This window comes from Podarcis vaucheri (genome assembly GCF_965113315.1).
Source record: "Podarcis vaucheri genome assembly, chromosome: 3".
NCBI classification, from domain to species: domain Eukaryota; kingdom Metazoa; phylum Chordata; class Lepidosauria; order Squamata; family Lacertidae; genus Podarcis; species Podarcis vaucheri.
Window position 1 is genome coordinate 42,265,933 of NC_138761.1, and position 21,760 is coordinate 42,287,692.

A 21,760-nucleotide genomic window follows, 5' to 3' on the forward strand; every position below is an offset into this window, starting at 1 on the left:
AAAAGGTCTCTAGAACCTCCTGAAGGCCAAAAAAGAGGGAGCCTTGGGAAGAGTATTTAGCAGACGTTGGGCAGCTAAGATCTGACTTATCTAATCAAGGCTGCAGTTGTGAAGCTGCCATAGTTGGTAAACTGCACTCCTGGCCACTGAACACCTATGACTCCACAGGGAGCACAGAGTCTAGGAATTCTCCCCAGCTGCATTCTTGCTCTTTTAGGGCTAGGGTGGAGAACTGGATTTGGATGGTGGGTTGGATCCAGAACTTCTCCACCTTTGTGGAACACTTCTGACAGGTGGACAGGGTTGCCCACCTGTTGATCACCTGAGTTGTATGACCTCAGATGATTCAACTTCAAAGGAAGGAATTGAGAGCACAAACAAGGGTTTCTCCTTACACCTGGAGGAGGCTACGGAATTGCAGGAAGTAAGAAATTCCTGCTAACATGCAGAACCAGAGATGCTGTCACAATACCATTTTAATGGTTTGAATGCAAAGAGGTTGTTTCCCGCTGCTTCAAGTCTTTTTCTGACATCCCTATACACACCAGAAGGAGGATGGGTATGTCTTCACCTGATTTGCTCCTCAAACAATTCACTGAGGCTGTCATCTGCACATGCTCAATGGCTGTCTTTAATGTGTATACCTCAGCTTAACCATGGCTTTTGTTTTCCAACAGGATGGAAGCTGGTTTCAGAGACGACATAGGAGAGAGGGAGAGAGACTCAGGAAACTAAGTGCAGGGGAGGGGTATTAAAGTAAGAAGGTGCAAATTGGAAAAAGCCTGGGAGGAAACAGCAGAGTAGCAGGGAGCACTTCCCATATACATTTCAAAATCCTGCAGATGTGTCAGGTTGCTACACAGTTGTGAGGTGAACATCTTCCTATTGCAAATATGAATATTGCACAGCATAAAGTGACTAGATGCATACAAACTGACTCCTTTTGGAAATAAAGCATTGACAAGGCCTATAAGTTTAATTAGGGACGCGGGTGGCGCTGTGGGCTAAAGCCTCAACGCCTAGGGCTTGCCGATCGAAAGGTCGGCGGTTCGAATCCCCGCGGCGGGGTGCGCTCCCGCTGTTCGGTCCCAGCGCCTGCCCACCTAGCAGTTCGAAAGCACCTCCGGGTGCAAGTAGATAAATAGGTACCGCTTACCAGCGGGAAGGTAAACGGCGTTCCGTGTGCGGCTCTGGCTCGCCAGAGCAGCGATGTCACGCTGGCCACGTGACCCGGAAGTGTCCCCGGACAGCGCTGGCCCCCGGCCTCTTGAGTGAGATGGGCGCACAAACCCCACAGTCTGTCAAGACTGGCCCGTTCGGGCAGGGGTACCTTTACCTTTACCTATAAGTTTAATTACAGCTTTACTTGCAGAATTTTCTTCAAAACCAAACAAAAAACTTCAAAGATACACCCAAATAATTCCATACAATATCTTGTGTTGTCCAGCACAGGATCAGCATCTTATAAATAAAATATAATTCCAAACAGACATAAAAGCGAAGCTCTGTCCTTACATCCTCCTGGAGCTGTTTTCCTGGAGAGCTTCATTCACATCCTTACTCTCACAGAACCTGGGAACCTAAGGCAATTACCTTTCAAAATGGAGATTTGCAACCAAATAGCCTCCCATGTGATCTAAGGTTAATCATTCACATGTTAGCTACTACAGAACAACAATAGTTTATTATCAACCCATTAAGGAGCTCAGAGACCACTACGTGCTGTTCTTTAGCTTGAAGAATGGAATCTTCCAATGTTAAACCCTTTCAGCAATACACATAGCCATTTTCCATTTTGGTGTCAATTAAATAATTAACACTTCCTTCATCTCTGCTTTTTGCAGGGAGACCAGATATAATTTGGAAGATAATTGGATCACCTGATCCCCCTCCCGCCCAGAATACCAACATATGTGGCACACAGTAAAGTATCCATGCGCGAGAGGAAGCTCTCATTTTCACTGTTCTACATGTTATATGGATTGCAGGTTACATGAACTGATTTTTGTGGGGTACTTACTGATATTGTTGAGTTTGGGGGGGAGTCAGTCTGAATGATGCTCTGAGTCCTTTCCGATTCTTGGGATCCTGTAACTGTGGAGGTAGAATGGAGGTAGAAGAGCCAGTGTGGTGCAGTGGTTAAGAGCGGTAGTCTCGTAATCTGGTGAACCGGGTTCGCGTCCCCGCTGCTCCACATGCAGCTGCTGGGTGACCTTGGGCTAGTCATACTTCTCTGAAGTCTCTCAGCCTCACTCTCTTCACAGAGTGTTTGTTATGGGGGAGGAGGGGAAAGGAGATTGTTAGCCGCTTTGAGACTCCCTAGGGCAGTGATAAAGCGGGATATCAAATCCAAACTCTCTATAAGAGCAAGCTTGCTAACCCAGTTCCTTTATTAAGGTACTGACATTGGCTAGTTAAGCATCATGATTAGCATACCCCACAAAATTACCCCATGCTTCCCCTCCCCTCCCCTAGCTGCAATGTAGGAGAGCAATAGCTGGACTTGCCTATGTGTGAGCTGGAAGCAAGCTAGAAGTTGAAGACAGAGAGACATGTCTTGCTCTGCACTGGATCTAAAGCTGTGACTAATGGAGAAGCGAGATCTGTTGGGGTGTAAATGCTGTGAGCACCTCCATCTTATGCTCAGGTTGAATATATGTTTAAATAAACCCATATATCCTAAAGGCACCACAGCCTCCACTGAACTTCATTCCCAGGAACTGAATCTTGGATAAACATTTGGAAATCCTGGAGTCTCTCACTGCTCAGAGACTGGGGTAGGGATTAACAATATTGTGGTTTTTTTCCAAGTTGTTTCTAACAGATCATGTCATAAGTTGTCAGGCACTTTGGGCCCAATTTTGTAGAAAAGTGGCAAACAAATAAGCAGATAATGGGTAGAACAGGAGTTCTGGGGGAAGAGGAATGGAATCCTTCCCGCCATACCATTTCCTTGATTTAAATTACCCCTCTCCCCAACAGCGTTCCCTCCTTTAGTTACAGAATGGCAGGGTTCTTTGCAAAAGAGAAGCTTGGCAAAGAGTTGGGACTCTCAGAATGTAGAGAAAATTTAGACGGGAGTCAGAATCCGAAAGGTTTAAGAAAAGTAGCCTTGCATATACTTCAACACCTTGGTCTTTGCAAAATTCCATTTGGTTCCTGCTTATTTTGTTATTGTCCGATGTGTATATTTTGGATTTTCCCTTTTATTCAGCCTGAAAATCTGTGGACCAGATTTTCTGCTTTCCATGTTTATATGTGGGCAAGGCGGGGGGAATACTACAGCAGGCCTAGCTTCTAGTCTTCTTTATCTCTCAGCATCTGGAAAGCAGGAAGGACTTGGTCAAATGTCAGTGAAAGGAAAGCTTCTTGAGGGGACACTGTCAGATCAAGTATATCCTGGTCTCCATTTTAAAAAAGAAAGAAAGAAAGAAAGCTTAAAGATGTGCACAAAACATTTCATACGGAAAGCAGTGAGTCCAACACACATTTCCTTTTCACTGATTTTTAAACAAAATAAAAGCAGGAGTTGAGGGATTCCCAGAAGACTCATCTGCAACCGTCTCAGAGCCCAGAATCCAAGCTTCCTGCAGGGCTCTAAGAAAACCAAGATTTGTATCTAGAGTTCCAGATTTGAGTCCATATTTGGCAGGGAAGGAATAACATGCTGGCTCCACACTGCAAAAACAAGTGAGAGAGTAAGGAAAGCAAGTACTTACTTGAAAGAAACATGTTGCAAGGCATGTGAAACAAGGGCAGATTGTATAGCCTTCAGTAGCATCTGTAAATTACAAAAACAAACACTTTTCAGGTTAGAGAGTTGACTACTAGAGCAGGCAAAAGGTACATATACCAGTTTGGGCTATTGATTTATAACTGTATTGACATTTTTGTGGATTTATTATCTCTTGATGCATGCTATATTTTTAGAGATGATTTGTTATCAAACCTGAGACCTTTAAGAATGTTGCAGGCAAAAGAGAAATCCACATACATAAATAAATGTTTAAATGGGTATGAATGATCTGTCAGATGTCCAACTTTTGTCTAAAAATGCATTGAATTCAGGGGGATTCCAGGCAGCTATTTATTGAGCCACTGGAGCACAATTTTTGCAGTGTCCAAATGATGCAAGCCCATATTTTTGCCTCCATTTAATCCAGATTTAACCTTTCCAGCAAAGACCTGCGATGTTTTTTTTAAAATAAATAAATAAATAAATAAATATGGAAGCACCCTATGATAATCAAGGGTTTGAATTATCAAGGTTCATGTAAGAATGTATTTAACATTTTAATCTCAATTAATCTACAACAGTAAGTTTAGTTTAAGTTCTGGCTGGTTTACATTCCGGTCAATATAAATGCCACTCTAATATAAGTGCCACTCTCATATAGTACTAATTATCCCACATAGATGATTCTAGGAGATGTAAAGTGGCATTTTCTGGGTGTATAAGTCTTTATGGTTAGGGAGGCAAGGAGTCTCCTTCTGACTGCCTACACACCATGTTTTCATGGGATATGAAGTTGCTGGTCAAGAAACCAGCTCCACCCAGTGAAACTGCAGAGATGGATTTGGCACTCATGCCAAAGATGGCTGTGAAACCAGCTTAAAATCATCATTTATAAGTCTGTTTTCTCGTTCTACCTGTGCCAGTAATGCTCTCTAGAGGTGCCAGTCTCTTCGGCTGATAAAAGTGGTAGGTTAGAGTCTAATTTTTTAACTTGTTCTATTTGGCGGTACAAAATCTTGGCTTCCTCAAGATGAAAATTGTGTGTGAGGGGGTGCTACTGCAGAGTAGATGAGAGGAAAGGAAAGCTCAGTTGCACACGCTCAAATGGAAAATCAGAGTTGGCTACAACCCAGTATCTCTTTCTCAGAGGTTGATAAACATGAGATGTGCTCCACGACAGATGGTGTGTTTGAACCCCTCATTCCCCCGTCACTTACTTTTGAGGACTTCCTCAGCCAGAGGATGGCAAGTCACATTAGACTGAGCAGCCATTTCAGTGAATCTTGGGTTCCACTTCCAAATGGCACCAAGATCTCAATAGGGAAGTGCTTCTCAAGGTCTCTAGATGGCTACCACCAGCATTACACGGAATCAAAACCAGATGCTTATCCCCACTGCCTGAGGTGTAATGGGTGGCTAGCAAACAAACTGCTTTTGGGCGGCACCCTGACTGTGGAACCCTCTTGCCAGAGAGGCCTGCCTAGTGCCTACTTTGTCATGTCAGGAATGGGCAAAGAATGCTAAAACAAAAAAATCTCAGCTCTTTCCCGGAAATTTACTATTCATTCTTGCTGATGAGCCTTACCTTGCTCTCTTAAGAATTTTGTTGCTTTACAAAAAATATTTGTGCCTTAAGGCATCCTGAAATAGTTTAAGCCTGGGGTAGAAATACCTGTAATAAACACTGCCAGTCAGTTTAGACAGTACTGAGCCCGATGGACCAATAGCCATCATTATAAGGCAACTTCTTATGTTTCACAAATTACTCTAAAAGCCATTGAAGCAAGCGGTGTAAATATGTTGTTAGTGCTCCTCTGTCTCTACTGATGTGTCAAAAAGTTACAGTAGTTTGGCGGGTTGAATGTTGTTTTTTAAAGGAGGCAAGTGGGACGCAGTCATACCGCAAGATGCTACAATCGGAACCAAACCACCACATATATGGTAACTACAAATTATGTTTCATATTACGTAAATAAGCATAAAAGTTCTCCTCCTGACAGCCAATAGGACAAAGGCAAAGTTTTATTTCATTCTCCCTAGCCAAATGCCACAGGATGTCTGTGCTTTGTAATTTTAGTTTATTGCTCATTCCTGCCCTTTCCTCGTCTTTCCTTAATTAGACAGCATCTTTCCTTAATTAGACAGCTCTGAATATTGGCATTAGCAAACTATTGCCAATAGGATATAGTGTGACTTAATTATTCTAAAGCCAAGTGGTGAAATTTCCTTGGCAACGGTCCTCTACCATAAGGTACACACAAAGGGTGCCACCATGATGGTTTTTGTTGGAAAGGGGTGCAGCTCTTCTGAACGGAAAGCTAAAAGTATTTGACCAGGAAAAGAAAGGCAGGGAAATCAGGCCATCTCCTGATGGTCACACAGAGGTAAAAGACACACTGCGCATTTCAAGCACATGGCTTCCCCCAGAGAATCCTGGGAACTGTAGTTTGTTAAGGGTACTGGGGATTATAGTTCTGTGAGTTCCCAGGATTCCTTCGGGAAGTCATTAGAAATTGGCACCACTGTAACTTTTACTCCTAATGCTGTCATGTGTGGGCAGATTTTTTTTAAACCCAAATTGTAGAACAAAACAAAAAACAATATAGGAACATGGTATGCAAACAGCAAAAGATCTAGCCTCACATGGTTTTGAAATTCCATATGACAACTACTCCAAATCTTTTTATGACTCCCTTGGGGTCCCCCCCCATCTCCTCCCCCAAAGTTCTCTCCAATTCCACTTAAGTACACAAGAAATAAGAAATGAACGTTAAACTATAGCAGAACAATTAAAACCCTGGTAAAGCAAGTGTCAATTTGAAACCCCTCTAAGTGCCATTGGCTGGTCTGGAATCTAAACATTAGCTACATAAAGCAATTTAAATGTGTATATTGCCAACAGTGATTTGTGCAAAGGCACAAGTCCTATCTGAGAGTAATGGGCATATTTGAAAAGAGTGTTCTCAGTACTATCCATTAGGAATATCTAAATGAAGAGCGGAGTAAAAGAGGACACCATGAAACACACTATGTTCGGAATGAAAACATAACACTATTAAAAGCTGCAGCAAGGGTGCCCCTGTGTGGACACAACAAAGTACTCTGAGCTGTACAAATGGGATCTTTAGTGAAGGTCTACTCAAAACGTCTTTAAAGAAAACTTTCTGCCCTAGTTAACAGACTACAAATAAGTAAAAACAACCATGATATATTTCAAGAAAGAAACCCATTTCATGGTTTATTACACTTCTTCCCAAAACATTTTGTAACTGATACCTGTCTGGTAATAAATCACACTAACACATCCTACAAGTTTTTCTAAGTGTGTATATTGTGAATAGCATACCGTAATTAATTCAGCAAGATCTGAATGTGTGTGTATAGACAGACAGACAGACAAACAGATAGATAGATAGATATCAGAGAGAATACTACTATTATTGTGACGACAACAACACCCACTATATTTGCATCAAAAATATCCTAATAGCCTTAGAGCATCTATTGCTATTTAGGATGTAACAAAAGCATAACAATTCCAAACTGCAAATTACTAGCAGCTCCTAGTTTTACCTTTGACCAAACGACACCTTACATTAGACATAGTTAGCTATTGTAGAATTCTTTCTAAAAAAATTCAGAGCAGCTATAAGGGGCCTCAGGAGTCAGACTCCATCGCACAAAGTGGGGGCTAACTCTTCTTCCCATCCCATAGTCCTGATGAAACCACACACCCATAGCTTCTATTTGGCATGGGAGTGAAGCAGCCATTCAGGAGATAGCATTCTGGGACTGATAAATTAAAAACTTTGTTGAGGAATAGCAGGAAAATCAAATGCCCTATAAGAGTGGGAGTGAAAAAGGCAAGTGTGCTCCAAGTTCCGTCCATTTTTGCAGAAAAAAAGTCACCACATTTTGGGGACTTTTCCACATGCTGAAATTACATATCCAATGAACCTTCAGGATTGGTGCTGGTATTGTCATTGTGCTTTCTTAAATCCAGTGCCAGAAGTAGCTCTCTTTGCAATACAAGAGAGGAACAGTAGGCTGCAGAAGATAGCCACTGGTGAGATGTTTCAAGAGTGCATTGCAGTGTTTACCTGAGTTCAGTCTCCTTTGGAATGAGGTCACTGAATGTGGACTACACGCTTCTCCCTGGCCCCATTTCATCATCGCAACAACCCTGTGAGGTGTGTTAGACTGAATGAGCTTGATGGGCCTAAGTCCACCCAGTGAGTTTCATGGCTGAGTAAAGGTTTGAACCAGGCATAGGCAAACTCCGGCCCTTCAGATGTTTGGGACTACAATTCCCATTATACCCTAGCAAACAGGACCAGTGGTCAGGGATGATGGGAATTGTAGTCCCGAACATCTGGCGGGCCGGAGTTTGCCTATGCCTGAACTTGAACCCTGATCTCCTAGGTCTCTCCAAGGCTAAACTCCCCCACCAGTCCTGCTCTCCACTCTCTTTTAGGGCTTTTGCCTGGCTGGAATGTGTCCTTCAACAGTGCCTCTTTCTTGCCTGGCTGAAGGATGGTACGGCACTGTAAGAAATGTTCTAGTTCTCTTGAGAATAACTTTGGGATATCTTCAAGGATGAGACAAAAGGTCATTTTCTAAGGAGCGAGTGCATGATAACTATAAACCGAGTTGCTTCAGAAATGATTAGAAATAAAATGCAGTCAGTGCCTCAGAGACATACTGCCCAATCCTCCTCAGTTGCATTTTCTTAACTTATCACATGGATTTCAGAATGTGGTGCCCAAGTACATAAAGTAGATCTTTATCATTATTTACTAGACTGCTCATTGTATTCTGAACTAAGGGCAAAGTTTATCGTGGAATTGTTAAGTAAGATACCTGATGATGCAGCAAAAATTACATATTTGTTGTCCAAGTGTGAAAAATTTGTGACAGAGCTACAAGATTTGCAGTGGCAGCTCAAAAGCTGAGGAGAATTTTTATCAAGGCTAATACGGTAAATGCAATTATTTAATTGGATGATTTAATATAGAAAGTTACCTGGATGCTTTAAAATGTAAAGTTTGCTTTAACCACTTGTATTTTGATATAGATTTTCTTTTTTTCTTTTTTAACCTTTGCATATATATTATGTTATTATTGGTATTTTGACATATTTTAATATAAAGGCATACTGTACTTTGGTGCACACTGTTCTTCAAGATTTTATCAGTTTATATTATTTTCCTTTTCTTTGGTTGATATGACCAAGGTGGTCGAAATAACAATTAACAAGTTAAACCACACGATCCCGTGTAGGTCTACTCGGAAGGAAGTCCCTCGAAGTTCAACGGGGCTTACTCTCAGGTAAGTGGGCACAGGTTACCTGGGAGTTCGCCTCACTGAACATGGGGGAAATTGCTCGGAATAGACCTGCACAGGATCAGACCTCCTGAACAAGACGCAGAAGAGCGCAAAAGAATGATCTCGCTGGCAACTCACCCTGAACACAGTTTTCTCAAGGCAACTCCCGGCAGCAAAAATAGGGGAAATGCTTAACCCAGGACACTGACAAAAACAACAACACAAGACATCGGCTGCATCTGAGGGGACGGGATCCAATACATTGTCTGGTGCGGACAAGTTTCTCCAATATTTGGACTCCAACTCCCATCAGCCGCAGCCAGCACGGCCAATGGTCATGGATGATGGGAGTTGTAGTCTAGCGAACATCTGGCGGGCCGCTGCTTTCCTGGGACTAACCCTGAGGGGAAACCTTCAAGAACCGGAAGGATAGGCTGCTTGTGACCACCATGCCCGCCGTTTCTCCCGCCCTCCAGCTGGGCGGCAGGGAAAAGCTTGCGCACAGCGCGCCGCCCCCGACGCGGGGAAGCAGGCAAGCAGGTAGGGCGCCCGCCCACCAATATCCGGGTCTCGGCATCTGGGGCCGCCCATTGAGCTGCGGACGCCGCCTCTTTTCTGTGACGGCTCGGAGCGAAGGAGGTTGAGGCAGCAACTTGGAATCAGCTGAAGCAGACTCGCAGGGGGGCTGCCTTGGCGCGGAAGAAGAGCTGGCGCTGCAAACCCCTCCGCAGGTGCCCGCGGCGCTCCAAGGAGGAACTGGGTGTGTGGGGCACCTGAGGGTCATTCTCCCCAGCTTCCTCTGGGGCTCGGTTCAGGTCCTGCCTGTTTGCCGGCTGCTTGCTCAAGGGAGGCGAAGCGACTGCCCAGGTCAGTTCCTACTTCCTAGCGAGGGCTGTTTGTATTGCAAGAAGGCTGCATGCACCCCCCGGGTTTGAAGCACATCTCCCTCCCGCAGTGCCAGATATAAGCTAAACAAGCTATAGCTTAGGGCCTCACTCTCTTGGGGCCCCACTAAAACTTTTCCTATTATTCCTATTTATTTTCCTATTATTTTCCTAAAATATTCCTATTATTTTCCTACTATTAATATACTTCTTCTTAATTGTATTTCAGTTCAACAATTACTTTGATAAAATGCATATTTTGTTATGTGCAAATGGCTTTAGATACCTATTAGGTCCATAAATTGCCATATAGCATATATTCAGGGACAATTTGTTGTTGACAAAGGACAGCGGGACATATAAAGGGCCCCATTACCTTAAGTAGCTTAGGGTCTCATCAAACCTAAATCCAGCCCTGACACCGCACCCTTCCCACCCCAAAAATGTTTTGGGGGAACTTTAGTTTTCCTAGCCCAGAGCTACAGTCCCCAGCACCCTTTAGAAACTACAGTTCTCAGGATTTGTGTGTGGTTTAAATGGGTGCTGTGCGTGCAAGTATCCCCATTAGCTGTTATCATTTCACTCCTCATCGACAATCATTTACTTCCAGAGTTTGCTGAAACTGCGCAACTGCTATCTAGTTACAGAGGTCAGCCTTCACAGTTGCCCAGTTTCTCCAATGCCAGCTGCCTCTGTGACTCTCCCAAATAAAAACCAGAGTTTATTGGAAGTAGATCTCATCGGTTTCCAACAAAATTGGTACGTAGAAGATGGGACCGTTCAGTTGTCGTGTTTTTCTCAGTCGGGCTGAGCCTTGGGTTCCCTCTGACTTTTCAATTATATATTAGTTTTGTAGCAGACTGCATCCCAAAGGCTCTGGGCAGAGAATGCAGGTATTAAAAGACAATAGAAATGCGAGCCACACTTCTGAGCAAAATTAAGTGCACTTAATCATGTTGCCTGGTGCTCACCAATTATACTATTGATTTTCTTGTCTATTTGCTAGCTGAACTCTGAAAGCCAACCAGAATGGCACATGTCTTTAATATGAAACTAAAATAATTGCTAGCTTGGGAGTGGATCAGGAGTGATGATGAAACTGATGAGGATGATGCAAAACAAACTAAAGATATGCTGAGTTTTTGCTTGGTAGTACCATGCAACAATAAGGGCAAAGTTCAAATGGATTGTTCTTCAAAACCCGGATTGGTTTCGAACAATACAAACATTGCTTAGAATGCAAAACAGCCCCATTATGCAATTGTCATATGAAGCTGTCCCACATTTATTTCTATGCAAGCATGTTCGGGGTTGTGGCCTAAATGCCTCTTAACCAAGAATCCCTGTATAACTGGTTTGTAAATGAAGCTGTCATATCTCTATAGCCTACACTGCAGTAGCCAGGAGTTTCGCATGCAACGTTGTAAACCCAGTTTTCTTATGGCTTTTATATCATTTCAGAAGAGAAAAGTCATGCCTTATCCCGAAAGCAAAAAAATATTATTTGGCCTAATGGCCGGGGCTGCTGGAATAACCTTGGGCCTCATTTGGTATCGGAAGACACAGAAATGCAGTAAAGCCATGTACTTGCCTACCTTTTTGAATTCAGAGGGCAGTTTTGACTTGGTAAATTTTCCACATGAAACTCACAACGAACAAGGAACTGTGATGCTCTTGCAAGGAAGACAGCTTCAGGTACTGGAAAAAATGAATGGTTTAATAGCAACTGTGGAAGAACTTAAGAGAGAAGTAGCATTTCTGAAAGAAGCAATTCCAAAGTTGGAAGAACTTGTCCGGGATGAACTCAAGGGGAGAAGAGATTCTCGCAGGAGCAGCCCTTTGCACAGAGGAACAAAGAAGAGGAAGACCGAGATTGGCAAAGGTGTGTCAGATACCAACAGTTCTGAAGAAGGAGAAAGTGAAGGCGGGTAAGTATTTACAAATTATTTCAAGTCTATCCCAACCTCTAATTTTATATATATATATATATATATATATAGAGAGAGAGAGAGAGAGAGAGAGAGATAGATAGATAGATCATGGCTTGTTATCTTTACCTGTAGTTATCCAAACAGCAGTTCCTGGTTTGGTTATAATGGCAATTTGCCATTGGAAACAGAAGCAAATGTTTCTGATCCTCATTGCTGAAGGAAAATAGGAGTGGGGTACAAGTCTGAGGCTCGGTCGCTTCAGGTGAAGCTGTGGTGGGAAGTGTTTAGTTTTAAACCAGAGCTAGCTGCCCACCCCAAGGCAGCGGGGGGGGGGGGGAGCAATACTGGAAATCAGTAGCAGGTAACCTGCATCCTCAAAATTTTATTAGTACTATTATTATTTATTACATTTGTTAGTTGCTTTATCTTGCCCAAGGCAACTCAGAGCAACCCAAAAATCCAGCCAGTTTGCATTGCATGAAGTAGCTCAAAATCTTTCAAATATCAGTATATTTTAGGAAAGCCTATGGCAAAGGGATGTATTGCCTTTGCTCTTGCAAACTCACCCTCAGTTTGGCTTTTATGTGGTTGTTTTCAAATATTACGCACTAGTTGTACTCCTTGGTTTGCTTCAACTCCAGAAACCTTTAGCATTGCAGCTGAGTAGAACTTGTACTTCTTGGTCTCCTCCCATCTTAAGAGCTGTTAACAATGGAAAATACAATTCCTTTGGTGAAACATTATCCCTTCTGCTTTTGTGTCGGCACTTCTGCCGATAATATCTAATACTGGATCGCTCCTGTATCACTTTCCAGTGCTGACGTTGCCTGGAAATGGTTTAGTTAATTCCAATTCACTATAAAATTTAAATCTACAACAGTGTGCTTGTGCTAGAAATTCCACTCAGAAAAATATCCACCAGACTGTCATATCTGGTGTTGTAGGTGCATGTTGATGTACTATGTATTATGTATTTAATAGAAGGCATAAGCTGTGCCTTCCCACCTTGTAAAACCAAGGCAGTTTCCATTGATCAGTACAACTTTAGTAAGAAGGGAAAAGGTAATGAAACATAGCAAAACAAACCCCAAAAAATCATAACAAAGCAGACCCACTTAATAATAACCTCAGGGAGAAGAGATTCTGAAGTAGCTCTTAATTTCAACGGAACACAAAAAAGACAGCCTCAACTTAGATAACAAAGTTTCTGTGCATGCTTATAATTGTATCATAACCAAGCTAATAATGTAGTATTTGCGTAGATACATTATGTTGATGTTTCTGTGCAATTATTTATCAAATAAGTGCTAATATTTAATTGAGTACCGAGAGTGGATCACTGAGCTTGTGACAGCTCTAGAAACACATTTGCCAAGACTCCTTATTCTGCCCTCTCTTTGCTGGATTTACTTCAGAGTAAGTGGATTCAATTTACTGTTTGTTTGTTTGCTTGCTTCCTTGCTCGCTTGCTCACTTGCTTGCTTGTTCATTTATTTGTTCATTCATTCACCTGAGGGTCACAGTGTGGTTTTCAGTATAAAAATACATAGCATAATAACAAACCAAACAATATCCCTCACACACAATTTAAAAGGCAATATTAATTAAATCAGAAAATAGATTAAATTAAACCACAATTTAATCAGCCAAAGGCCTGATTATAGAGAAAAGTTTTTGTTTGGCACCTAAAGATATGTAATGAAAGTAGCAGGTGAACCTCCCTGGGGAGAGGATTCCAGAAAAAGGGAGCCACTGCAGAAAAGGCCCATCCTAGTATTGCTGCCCTCTGGACCTTTTTTGAGGGGCCTCAGATAATACACACACACATTTTAATTAGTTTTGTAATATAGCATTTCCAAAAATCATATAACATAGCTTCTTATCTTATGCAATGTTTTAGACTTTCGTCAACATCTCTGATGATTTTTCATTTTTTATCACTTATTCTGCAATTCTTAATTTCTCTATTACTCTTAATTGTCATTAACGAATAATTCTCCTTGTAGTCTTTCTTGCAATATTTCTAATAGTCCTCCTTACAAAACTTATTGCAGTCTTGACGTTCTCCTCCAATGCATCATGTTTCAATAGGACCGGTCTGAGAATTGGCCACTAGAGGGCAATCATATGAAGGTCACTGCTTTTATCTTTGTGGGAACATTTTTTGTACAGTACACAATACATGGATGAGTGACTGGTGGTGTCAGTTTTTAACTTGCATTACACCAAACAAATATTGATGATCCATACAGGTGACAACCTTTAATGATTTATGTATAAATTACAGAAAAGAAAAGAAAAGCAGGCAACTGGAATGCTGATTGTAAAATGTTTTCCTTGCCCAAGTTGCTTGGTTAGTTTTTAAATATATAGTTCAGTCTGTTGGTGTTCCATGCCCTAATTCTTCAGAGCACTGACTAGAATTCACAGGCAGAGGGAGAAGGAAATGGAGAACTCCCAGCTAACTTCATTCAGTGGCTACATTCCCCTACCGCCCCCCACCCCCAAAACCCTTTCCCTTCCTCAGGGCTCTCTTGGGATTCCCAGAAGTGTGGCAAGCATTGAGACCCTGCCATACCTGCATAGATGAAAACCAGGCCAAATTCAAGGTGCAGAGGTTTTGGTTTGCCCAGAAGTGTTCTCTTGACATATATGACCTCCCTTTGTTTGTAATCTAAGCTGGGAAGATAAACTATGAATTACACTGTCTCCTCACTTTCCCACTCCCTGTCTTGACTTGATTTTGTCTAGCATTTGCAGAAGCTAAAAAGTGGTACTTATGGCATGCAGGGGGGTGGGGTGGGACCCCACTCAAAATTCTTGCAAACTTCTAATAAGAACTCCAAGAATAAGAAGAAGAAGAGGAGTTTGGATTTGATATCCCGCCTTTCACTCCCTTTAAGGAGTCTCAAAGCGGCTAACATTCTCCTTTCCCTTCCTCCCCCACAACAAACACTCTGTGAGGTGAGTGGGGCTGAGAGACTTCAAAGAAGTGTGACTAGCCCAAGGTCACCCAGCAGCTGCATGTGGAGGAGCGGAGACGCGAACCCGGTTCCCCAGATTAGGAGACTACCGCTCTTAACCACTACACCACACTGGCTCTCAATGCATCATATGAAAACTTCTTGATGCGTTAATTTTTATTTGTACAGCAAATCTTGTAATATCCATTACAAACTTTTCAACCTTGTGAGAACAAGGCCTTGACAGAGTGTTTTTGTTTTTTAAGCCTGGAACTGTTTTCGTTGGCAGGAAAGAGATAACTTTCCTCATCTCAAGGTCTTGGTGAGCAACATTGATCGCTATGCCTATAACCCTGGAAGGGTATTTGATGTGGTGCCGAAAGGCTGCTAGCAGCAAAGTAGATGGTATCATGAAGGAACTTGTAATCCCACATAGTAAATTTTTATCTTTACTATTGTTCAGGGTCTTAAAGCACTTTCAGTTGGTTCAACAAGTGAAATCTCTTTTGCTCTCTAATTTAAAGCATAAACATTGCACCAGAAACAAAAGGAGTGGGTAGTATGCTTTGAAAAATGCTTATCGTTAACATTTCACTGCATTCAGACTTAAGTTTCACTGAATTTGGTCAGTGTCCGAAGTAGTATGCTGTTTTGGCATCGGGAAAATGCTGCTTTAAAAACCCAGTGGGTGCATAGAAGGTAACAATCAAAAATGGGTTTTTAATAGTGGTATACAGTAGAAGCGGAGACTTTAGCAGTTAGAAGAATACATTTTAGCAGATTTCACTTAAACATGCAGTGCCTCAGAACCCAACCCCTGTGTAAATGGGGAGTTGCCTGTATTCTGCAAAAGCACAATTGATATTACAAAGTATGGCTTCTTCTCTCTCTCTCTCTCTCTCTCTCTCTTTAATTTCCATTAACTGAGCAACTTTCTTAAGATGGCATAACTGGTAAAATTGTTAAAGTTGCTAAGAGTGCTGGCTTTTGTCGCCTTTAGGAGAAGTTAAGCTATTCCCACCCACAAAACCCTTTATGTTTTAGCTACATTACAGCTCATACTGACACTGAAGGAGAGTCTGAGGAAGAAAAAGGATGGATCAGTTCTTCCACATCCCCTCTGGCACCTGAAGAGAAGATAGAATTATTTAATCTTCTACAGAATGCGGACAGGTTGCATTATGGTTCAGACAATGAGAAAAGGGAGAGCTTCAAACTTCTGCTTGAAAATGAGGAAAAGGTATAAAGGGTCCATGCCATGCAAACATTTCATACTAAAAGCTATAATTCAGTGACCAATATGTCATTCTCTTAAATGTTTATGTAATGTTAAAATTAAAGGAGGTACCGCAGAAGGTGCCAGAGGAAATTATTACAACTCAGTCCTTGCTCTGATAGAAGAATTAGATTTTCTCAGCCCCTAAATGTTGTGGCTGGAACACTGAACAAATGTGACATTCCTGCAACATAATCTCTACTTCAGCAGAAGGTGCTGAGATTCTGCACAACAGACTAGCAACAACTCTCCATTTTGTTGGAGGGTAACTGGAAAAAATTATTGATTTGCAGTGGCTGTTTATTTCAAAGCCCTATTTGTTGTTCCTCAGAAGTATCTGGAAAGACCAACAAAAGAAATCAGTGGCTGAATAGAATGAATTAGAATACAATAAGCTTTAATATGTGCAGAATAAAAAGTGAGGACTAGTATAATAGGCATTTTAATTATGGCAAAAGAAATATGTGGAGAAGGCAATCTAATGTATCAAATTCTGTTTACCTGCAGTATAGAAATCATACTGGCTTTCTTTGGAGGCTTGCCCGAGCTTATGGAGACATGTTTGCAATAACCACAGAGGCTGAAGAAAAAAAGGACTATGCTACCAAAGGTCAGCTGAGTTATGTACTGAGTTTATAATACCAAGAGGATTAGGTTCCCCTGCTCCAGCCCTGTGTTTCACTTGGGGGATACTAGAGCCAGCAGAAGGGCGGAGCACCAATCCTTTTAAAAAACTATCATGATAGGAGTTTTCTCTTCATACCTGGGTTGTTTTTCAGTTACTAGACAAAGTTCTAGGCATGGTTGCCCATGTCCCACTAAAATAACTGAGACTTGTTTCAGTGCAAACATGGTTAAGATTAGTGATAATCGTTTTAAGCCAGTTAACCTTTGAACTGGCTTTATAAAGTTCAACATTGCCCATTAATTATTATTTTATTAAATTTATATACCACCCATCATCTAAAGGTCACAGGGTGGCTCACAAACTATAGCTAACTACGGTGGAACCATGGAAGCCGAACGCCTGTAAACTCGAACATTTCGACTCCCGAACGATTGAAAACCGGAAGTGATTGTTCCGGTTTTCAAATGATTTTCAGAAGCCGAATGTCTGGCACGGCTTCCGCAGCTTCCGATTCTGCAGCCCATCGGAAGCCGCACCTTGGAAGTCAAATGTTTTGGAAGTCGAACGGACTTCCAGAACGGATTCCGTTCGACTTTGAAGGTACATCTGTATTGTTATCTTTATATTGCATAGCATGTTCTTCAGCTAATATGGTCAGGTTTATTGTTATATCACGAATAGTACTTTTATGTTCTGTGATGCATCTTTTGCAGGAAAGCTTGTGAGTGAAAATGCTGTAAACCTGGATCCATCAAGTGCTGAGAGTCACCAGTGGTAAGTCTGAAGGACTTGGATCCATCAAATCAAATCTTTGTTGTTACAGCCAATGACCAGTATTAAGAAAGCAAGAAGTAAATAAACACGAACCACGTAGAACACATTATCCAAATGTGTATAATAGGGTAAAATAAAATCAGTAAAAGTAACATAAAATAAACTAAAATAGGCCACACCTAAAGCAATACAGTGGAACCTCTACTTATGATCATAATCCATTCCAGAGGCCCGTCCGCTGGGCAAAACCAGACGCTAGTAGAGGCGCCGTTGTGCGCATTTGGTAGCAGCATGTTTCTGCGCATGCGTAGATCATGGCAGCCACTTGTGCACTCGTGCAGATGGCAGAAGCCACTTCTGTGCATGTGCAAATTGTGGCAAGCCCAGCGTTTACTTCCGGGCTTGCCGTGGTTGCAACTTGGAACGTCTGCGAGAAGAGGCGGATGTAAGTTGAGGTTCCACTCTTGGATGCATTTTGATATGAAAGGAGTTAAAAGGACATAAAATGCATCTGATCATTCTGGGAATTAATAAAAAGGGGTTCAATAGATTTGATCTTTCCAGAGTTATAGGGACACTTGCATTCAGACTCTCTTCCCATTTAAGCATATCTCCCCCCAAAGACAGCATCCTAAAAAGCAGAGACATCACTCATCTTGTAGTTAAAACACAGCCCAAAATCAATGATACCCCAAATCTAATGCTTCACTTTGCCTCCTGCTAGAGTTAGCCCTGTTTCAAAGTAACGGAACTCTGAGCAGTGGCTTTTGAGTTACTCGCAGATCCCTAGCTGGACCATTAGGTGGCGCCCATGGCCCTTCTTTCTCCCTGGCTTCCTCCTATTTCAGAGCCAAGTTGTTTTTATTGTGATTTCACAGTCCACCAAGGTTGCCCGTGCTGCTGACAGCTACGTGACTTAAGTGGGCAAGAGGTCTCCCTGTTCATGAGGTTGCAGCCCAAATGCCTCTTGATGACATCCATACATCTCCACCCTTCCCTTTAATTTTGTGTCTGGCGCTGCTATCTTTTGTCTCTTCCTATGCTTGTAGAAGTCTAGGGATATACTTGAGACATACAACTTACATGCACAACTCCGTTTCCTTCAGAATTATTGTCATGTTTGACATTTTCCCATTCACTTTCCCCTAACTGTATTATTATCCTCCACCAGCGTAATTCTAGGCATGTCTATTCAGAAGTAAGTCCTATTGAGTTCAGTGGGATTTACTCCCCACAAGTGTGTGTGTAGAATTACAGCCAGTTTCTTTTCTAACTGCTCTGAATTAATACATTCAACTAGTTTCTAGCCTCCCTCCTTTGTAGCTTTATTGGATAGCCTTCTTTAAACTCCAGTTAATTTCCTCTATTTACGCATGCTTTTACAAACTTTATTTTTGAACCGTGCTGTGTATCATGGACCTAAGATCGGTTTTTAAAAACCACTAGCAACCTTCACAGTGATGTATTTCTGATCCTCATGAGATGTTCTCCCTGCAAGTTCTGTGCTTTTGCATCATTTTTTTCATAGCTTTGGTTGGAAAAGTACACAGATGAGTACTCTCTATCCAGTATTACTTAAGTAGACTGGGCTAATGCACTTTGCAGCACAATCCTATGCATGTTTACACAGTCCCACTGTGTGCAATAGAGCTTACATCCTGGCCAGTATTTATAGGATTGCAGTCCTAAAGTTTATTTCAGAGAATGTAGCTGTAATTGATCGTGTTAAATCTTCATTTTACGAACATGTTTTGCTTACCAGAAGTTGATTTAGAGTTTTGCAAACAAATTTGTTTGGGTTTTTTGCATGGAGATAGTGCAGAAGTTACTAATCTATTGCACCTGATCTAAATGACTTTCCTCTATTGAAGACCTCAGCTGCTGGAAAACCACACTCTGCCAGCACTTAGATTTCTTCCCTGCAAGGATGGGACTAGCTTGTGAGTCATGAAAGCCCTCTAGTCTGGAAGCACCCTAGTGCTGCTAATCATTGCTCCTCAGCTGTAAGCTAATTGCAATTGACTACCTACATTTTGGGATGCGGGTTGCGCTGTGGGTTAAACCACAGAGCCTAGGACTTGCGGATCAGAAGGTTGGCGGTTCGAATCCCCACGATGGGGTGAGCTCCCCTTGCTTGGTCCCTGCTCCTGCCAACCTAGCAGTTCGAAAGCACCTCAAAGTGCAAGTAAATAAATAGGTACCGCTCCGGCGGGAAGGTAAACGGCATTTCCGTGCGCTGCTCTGGTTTGCCAGAAGTGGCTTAGTCATGCTGGCCACATGACCCGGAAGCTGTACGCCGGCTCCCTCAGCCAATAAAGCGAGATGAGCGCCGCAACCCCAGAGTCGGCCACAACTGGACCTAATGGTCAGGGGTCCCTTTACCTTTACCTACATTTCAGGGATGTGCAATGCTTTTTGATATGCTCAGTTCACTATGTTATGTCCACATTGTGGGTGTGGCATAGCCATGTGGGCAGTGTTCCCCTTTCTGCACTTTATTAGCAGCGACACATACACCCTTGTATGTACACTACGATGCTGCATAGTTTGTGCTCCTCAATGCCATTTTAGCACCCTGTGTTGTGTGTGTGCCTGTGTGTGGTTCTTACAGTTTTTGAAGTAGCGCAATTGCAAAATAAAAATGATTTGCTTTCAAATGTTTTCCACACAGCACCAGATTGCAGCTGAGCTTTTGTTTGAGTAAACATGATTACAGATCAGTCTGAAGGTCCCTTGGATTTCACCTTAAAAGGCTCGATCTATGCTGTAGCCAGTTTCACTGTACCTAATCAGGTTTCACAACCTGGTTAGAAAACTTGCCAGCTTGATTTCTCTGTGCTTGTTAGTTGCGCCATTCTACCATAGCTCAATTGCATTCTTAAAAATTAATTAATTATTGCTTGCAGCAAGCTTAGAGGGTTACAGTCAGAACCTACGCATCCTGTGATTGGAAGTAAGTCATGCTCTTCTTAATGTAATCTATGAATCTAATTACTAACTGAAGCAATTCATTAAGGCTATGAACCAGTAGATCAGGGGTCAGAACTTGATAGTGCAGAGCTTTTGCCCTCTATTTGACCACATCAAATTGTTGTGAAGTATTGTGAAATAGTGGGTGGAAGGTGAGGGGGGTCAATATTGAAAGAATTATAGCGTTCTCAGTCACAGGCTAAACCAACACAGGCGCTGGTTTTAGTGTTTAAAATCCTATACAGCTTGGGACCAAGATACCTGAGGTTAGATAATCTCACCCCTGGCATACATAAATTGATCACTATGCTCTGCAGGTGAGATTTTCCTATACTAATAGTAGTAGTAGTAGTAGTAGTAATAATAATAATAATAATAATAATAATAATAATAATAATAATAATAATATAATTTATTTATACCCTACCCATCTGACTGGGTTTCCCCAGCCACTCTGGGCTACTTCCTGCAGAATATTAAAAACACAATAAAACATGAAACATTAAAACCTTCTCTAAACAGGGCTGCCTTCAGGTGTCTTCTAAAAGTCAGATAGCTGTTTATTTCCTTGACATCTGTTGGGAGGGCGTTCCACAGGGCAGGCACCACTACTGAGAAGGCCCTCTGCCTGGTTCCCTGTAACCTCACCGTGAGGGAACCACCAGAAGGCCCTCAGTGCTGGACCTCAGTGTCCGGGCTGAACAATGGGTGTGGAGACGCTCCTTCAGGTATACTGGGCCAAAGCCCTTTAGTAGCCTGTAGTATCCTGTTATCTTTAGTATCCTGTTATCAGGAGATAATTTCTGCACAATGTAATAGTCAGGCCTTTAGCACCTACCCTTTGAAATTTCATTCCCTTGCAAAATAGAAAGGCCCTGTCTCTATTGTTTCTTTCAGTGCCTCTTCCAGCAAGTTGCCTGAGCTGAGATCTTTTTTGCTCTGCAACTGTGTTGCAATTTTTTAAAAGAGGTTTTTAACATGTTTTGTCACTTACTGTTTTGCAGCCCTAGGTTCCTTTAGAAAGAAGGGCAGTTTAAAAATTTAATAAACAAATAAAAATTAGGTCTCATCTAAAGACACTTATGTGACATTACTTCTAGCATTATTGCTCAGAAGGGCCCTTTGTTACAGCCATGTCATTTTCTCTCTCTCTCTCTCTCTCTCTCTCTCTCTCTCTCTCTCTCTCTGTGTGTGTGTGTTTTTAGGGTAAAATTTCATTTTTAAGTAATTAAAGTTTGTGCCCCTGAAGAACAGCAAAACTCATGTATCTCTT

The 21,760-nt window shown here is 42.0% G+C and overlaps 2 protein-coding genes across 3 annotated transcripts in view; one reads left to right on the top strand and one right to left on the bottom strand.

Annotated features, from left to right (window-relative positions):
* Nucleotides 1–2,230, bottom strand: part of CDC42EP3 (CDC42 effector protein 3) — an 81,898-nt gene extending 79,668 nt beyond the window's left edge. Inside the window, exon 1 of the mRNA XM_082216272.1 lies at nt 2,021–2,230. The gene's annotated coding sequence lies outside the window, so the exon portion shown is untranslated. The remainder of the gene's footprint in view (nt 1–2,020) is intronic.
* A 7,486-nt stretch (nt 2,231–9,716) lies between these two features.
* The window catches only part of RMDN2 (regulator of microtubule dynamics 2), a 29,217-nt gene continuing 17,173 nt past the window's right edge, over nt 9,717–21,760 (top strand). The window contains exons 1-6 of one of the 2 annotated variants that reach the window (XM_082218099.1): nt 9,717–9,928; nt 10,556–10,704; nt 11,407–11,873; nt 15,884–16,079; nt 16,623–16,725; nt 17,457–17,517. In XM_082218099.1, the coding sequence (XP_082074225.1) occupies nt 11,419–11,873; nt 15,884–16,079; nt 16,623–16,725; nt 17,457–17,517 (815 nt within the window). In that variant the 5' untranslated portion in view covers nt 9,717–9,928; nt 10,556–10,704; nt 11,407–11,418. The remainder of the gene's footprint in view (nt 9,929–10,555; nt 10,705–11,406; nt 11,874–15,883; nt 16,080–16,622; nt 16,726–17,456; nt 17,518–21,760) is intronic. The other variant, XM_082218098.1, reaches the window with a different exon arrangement.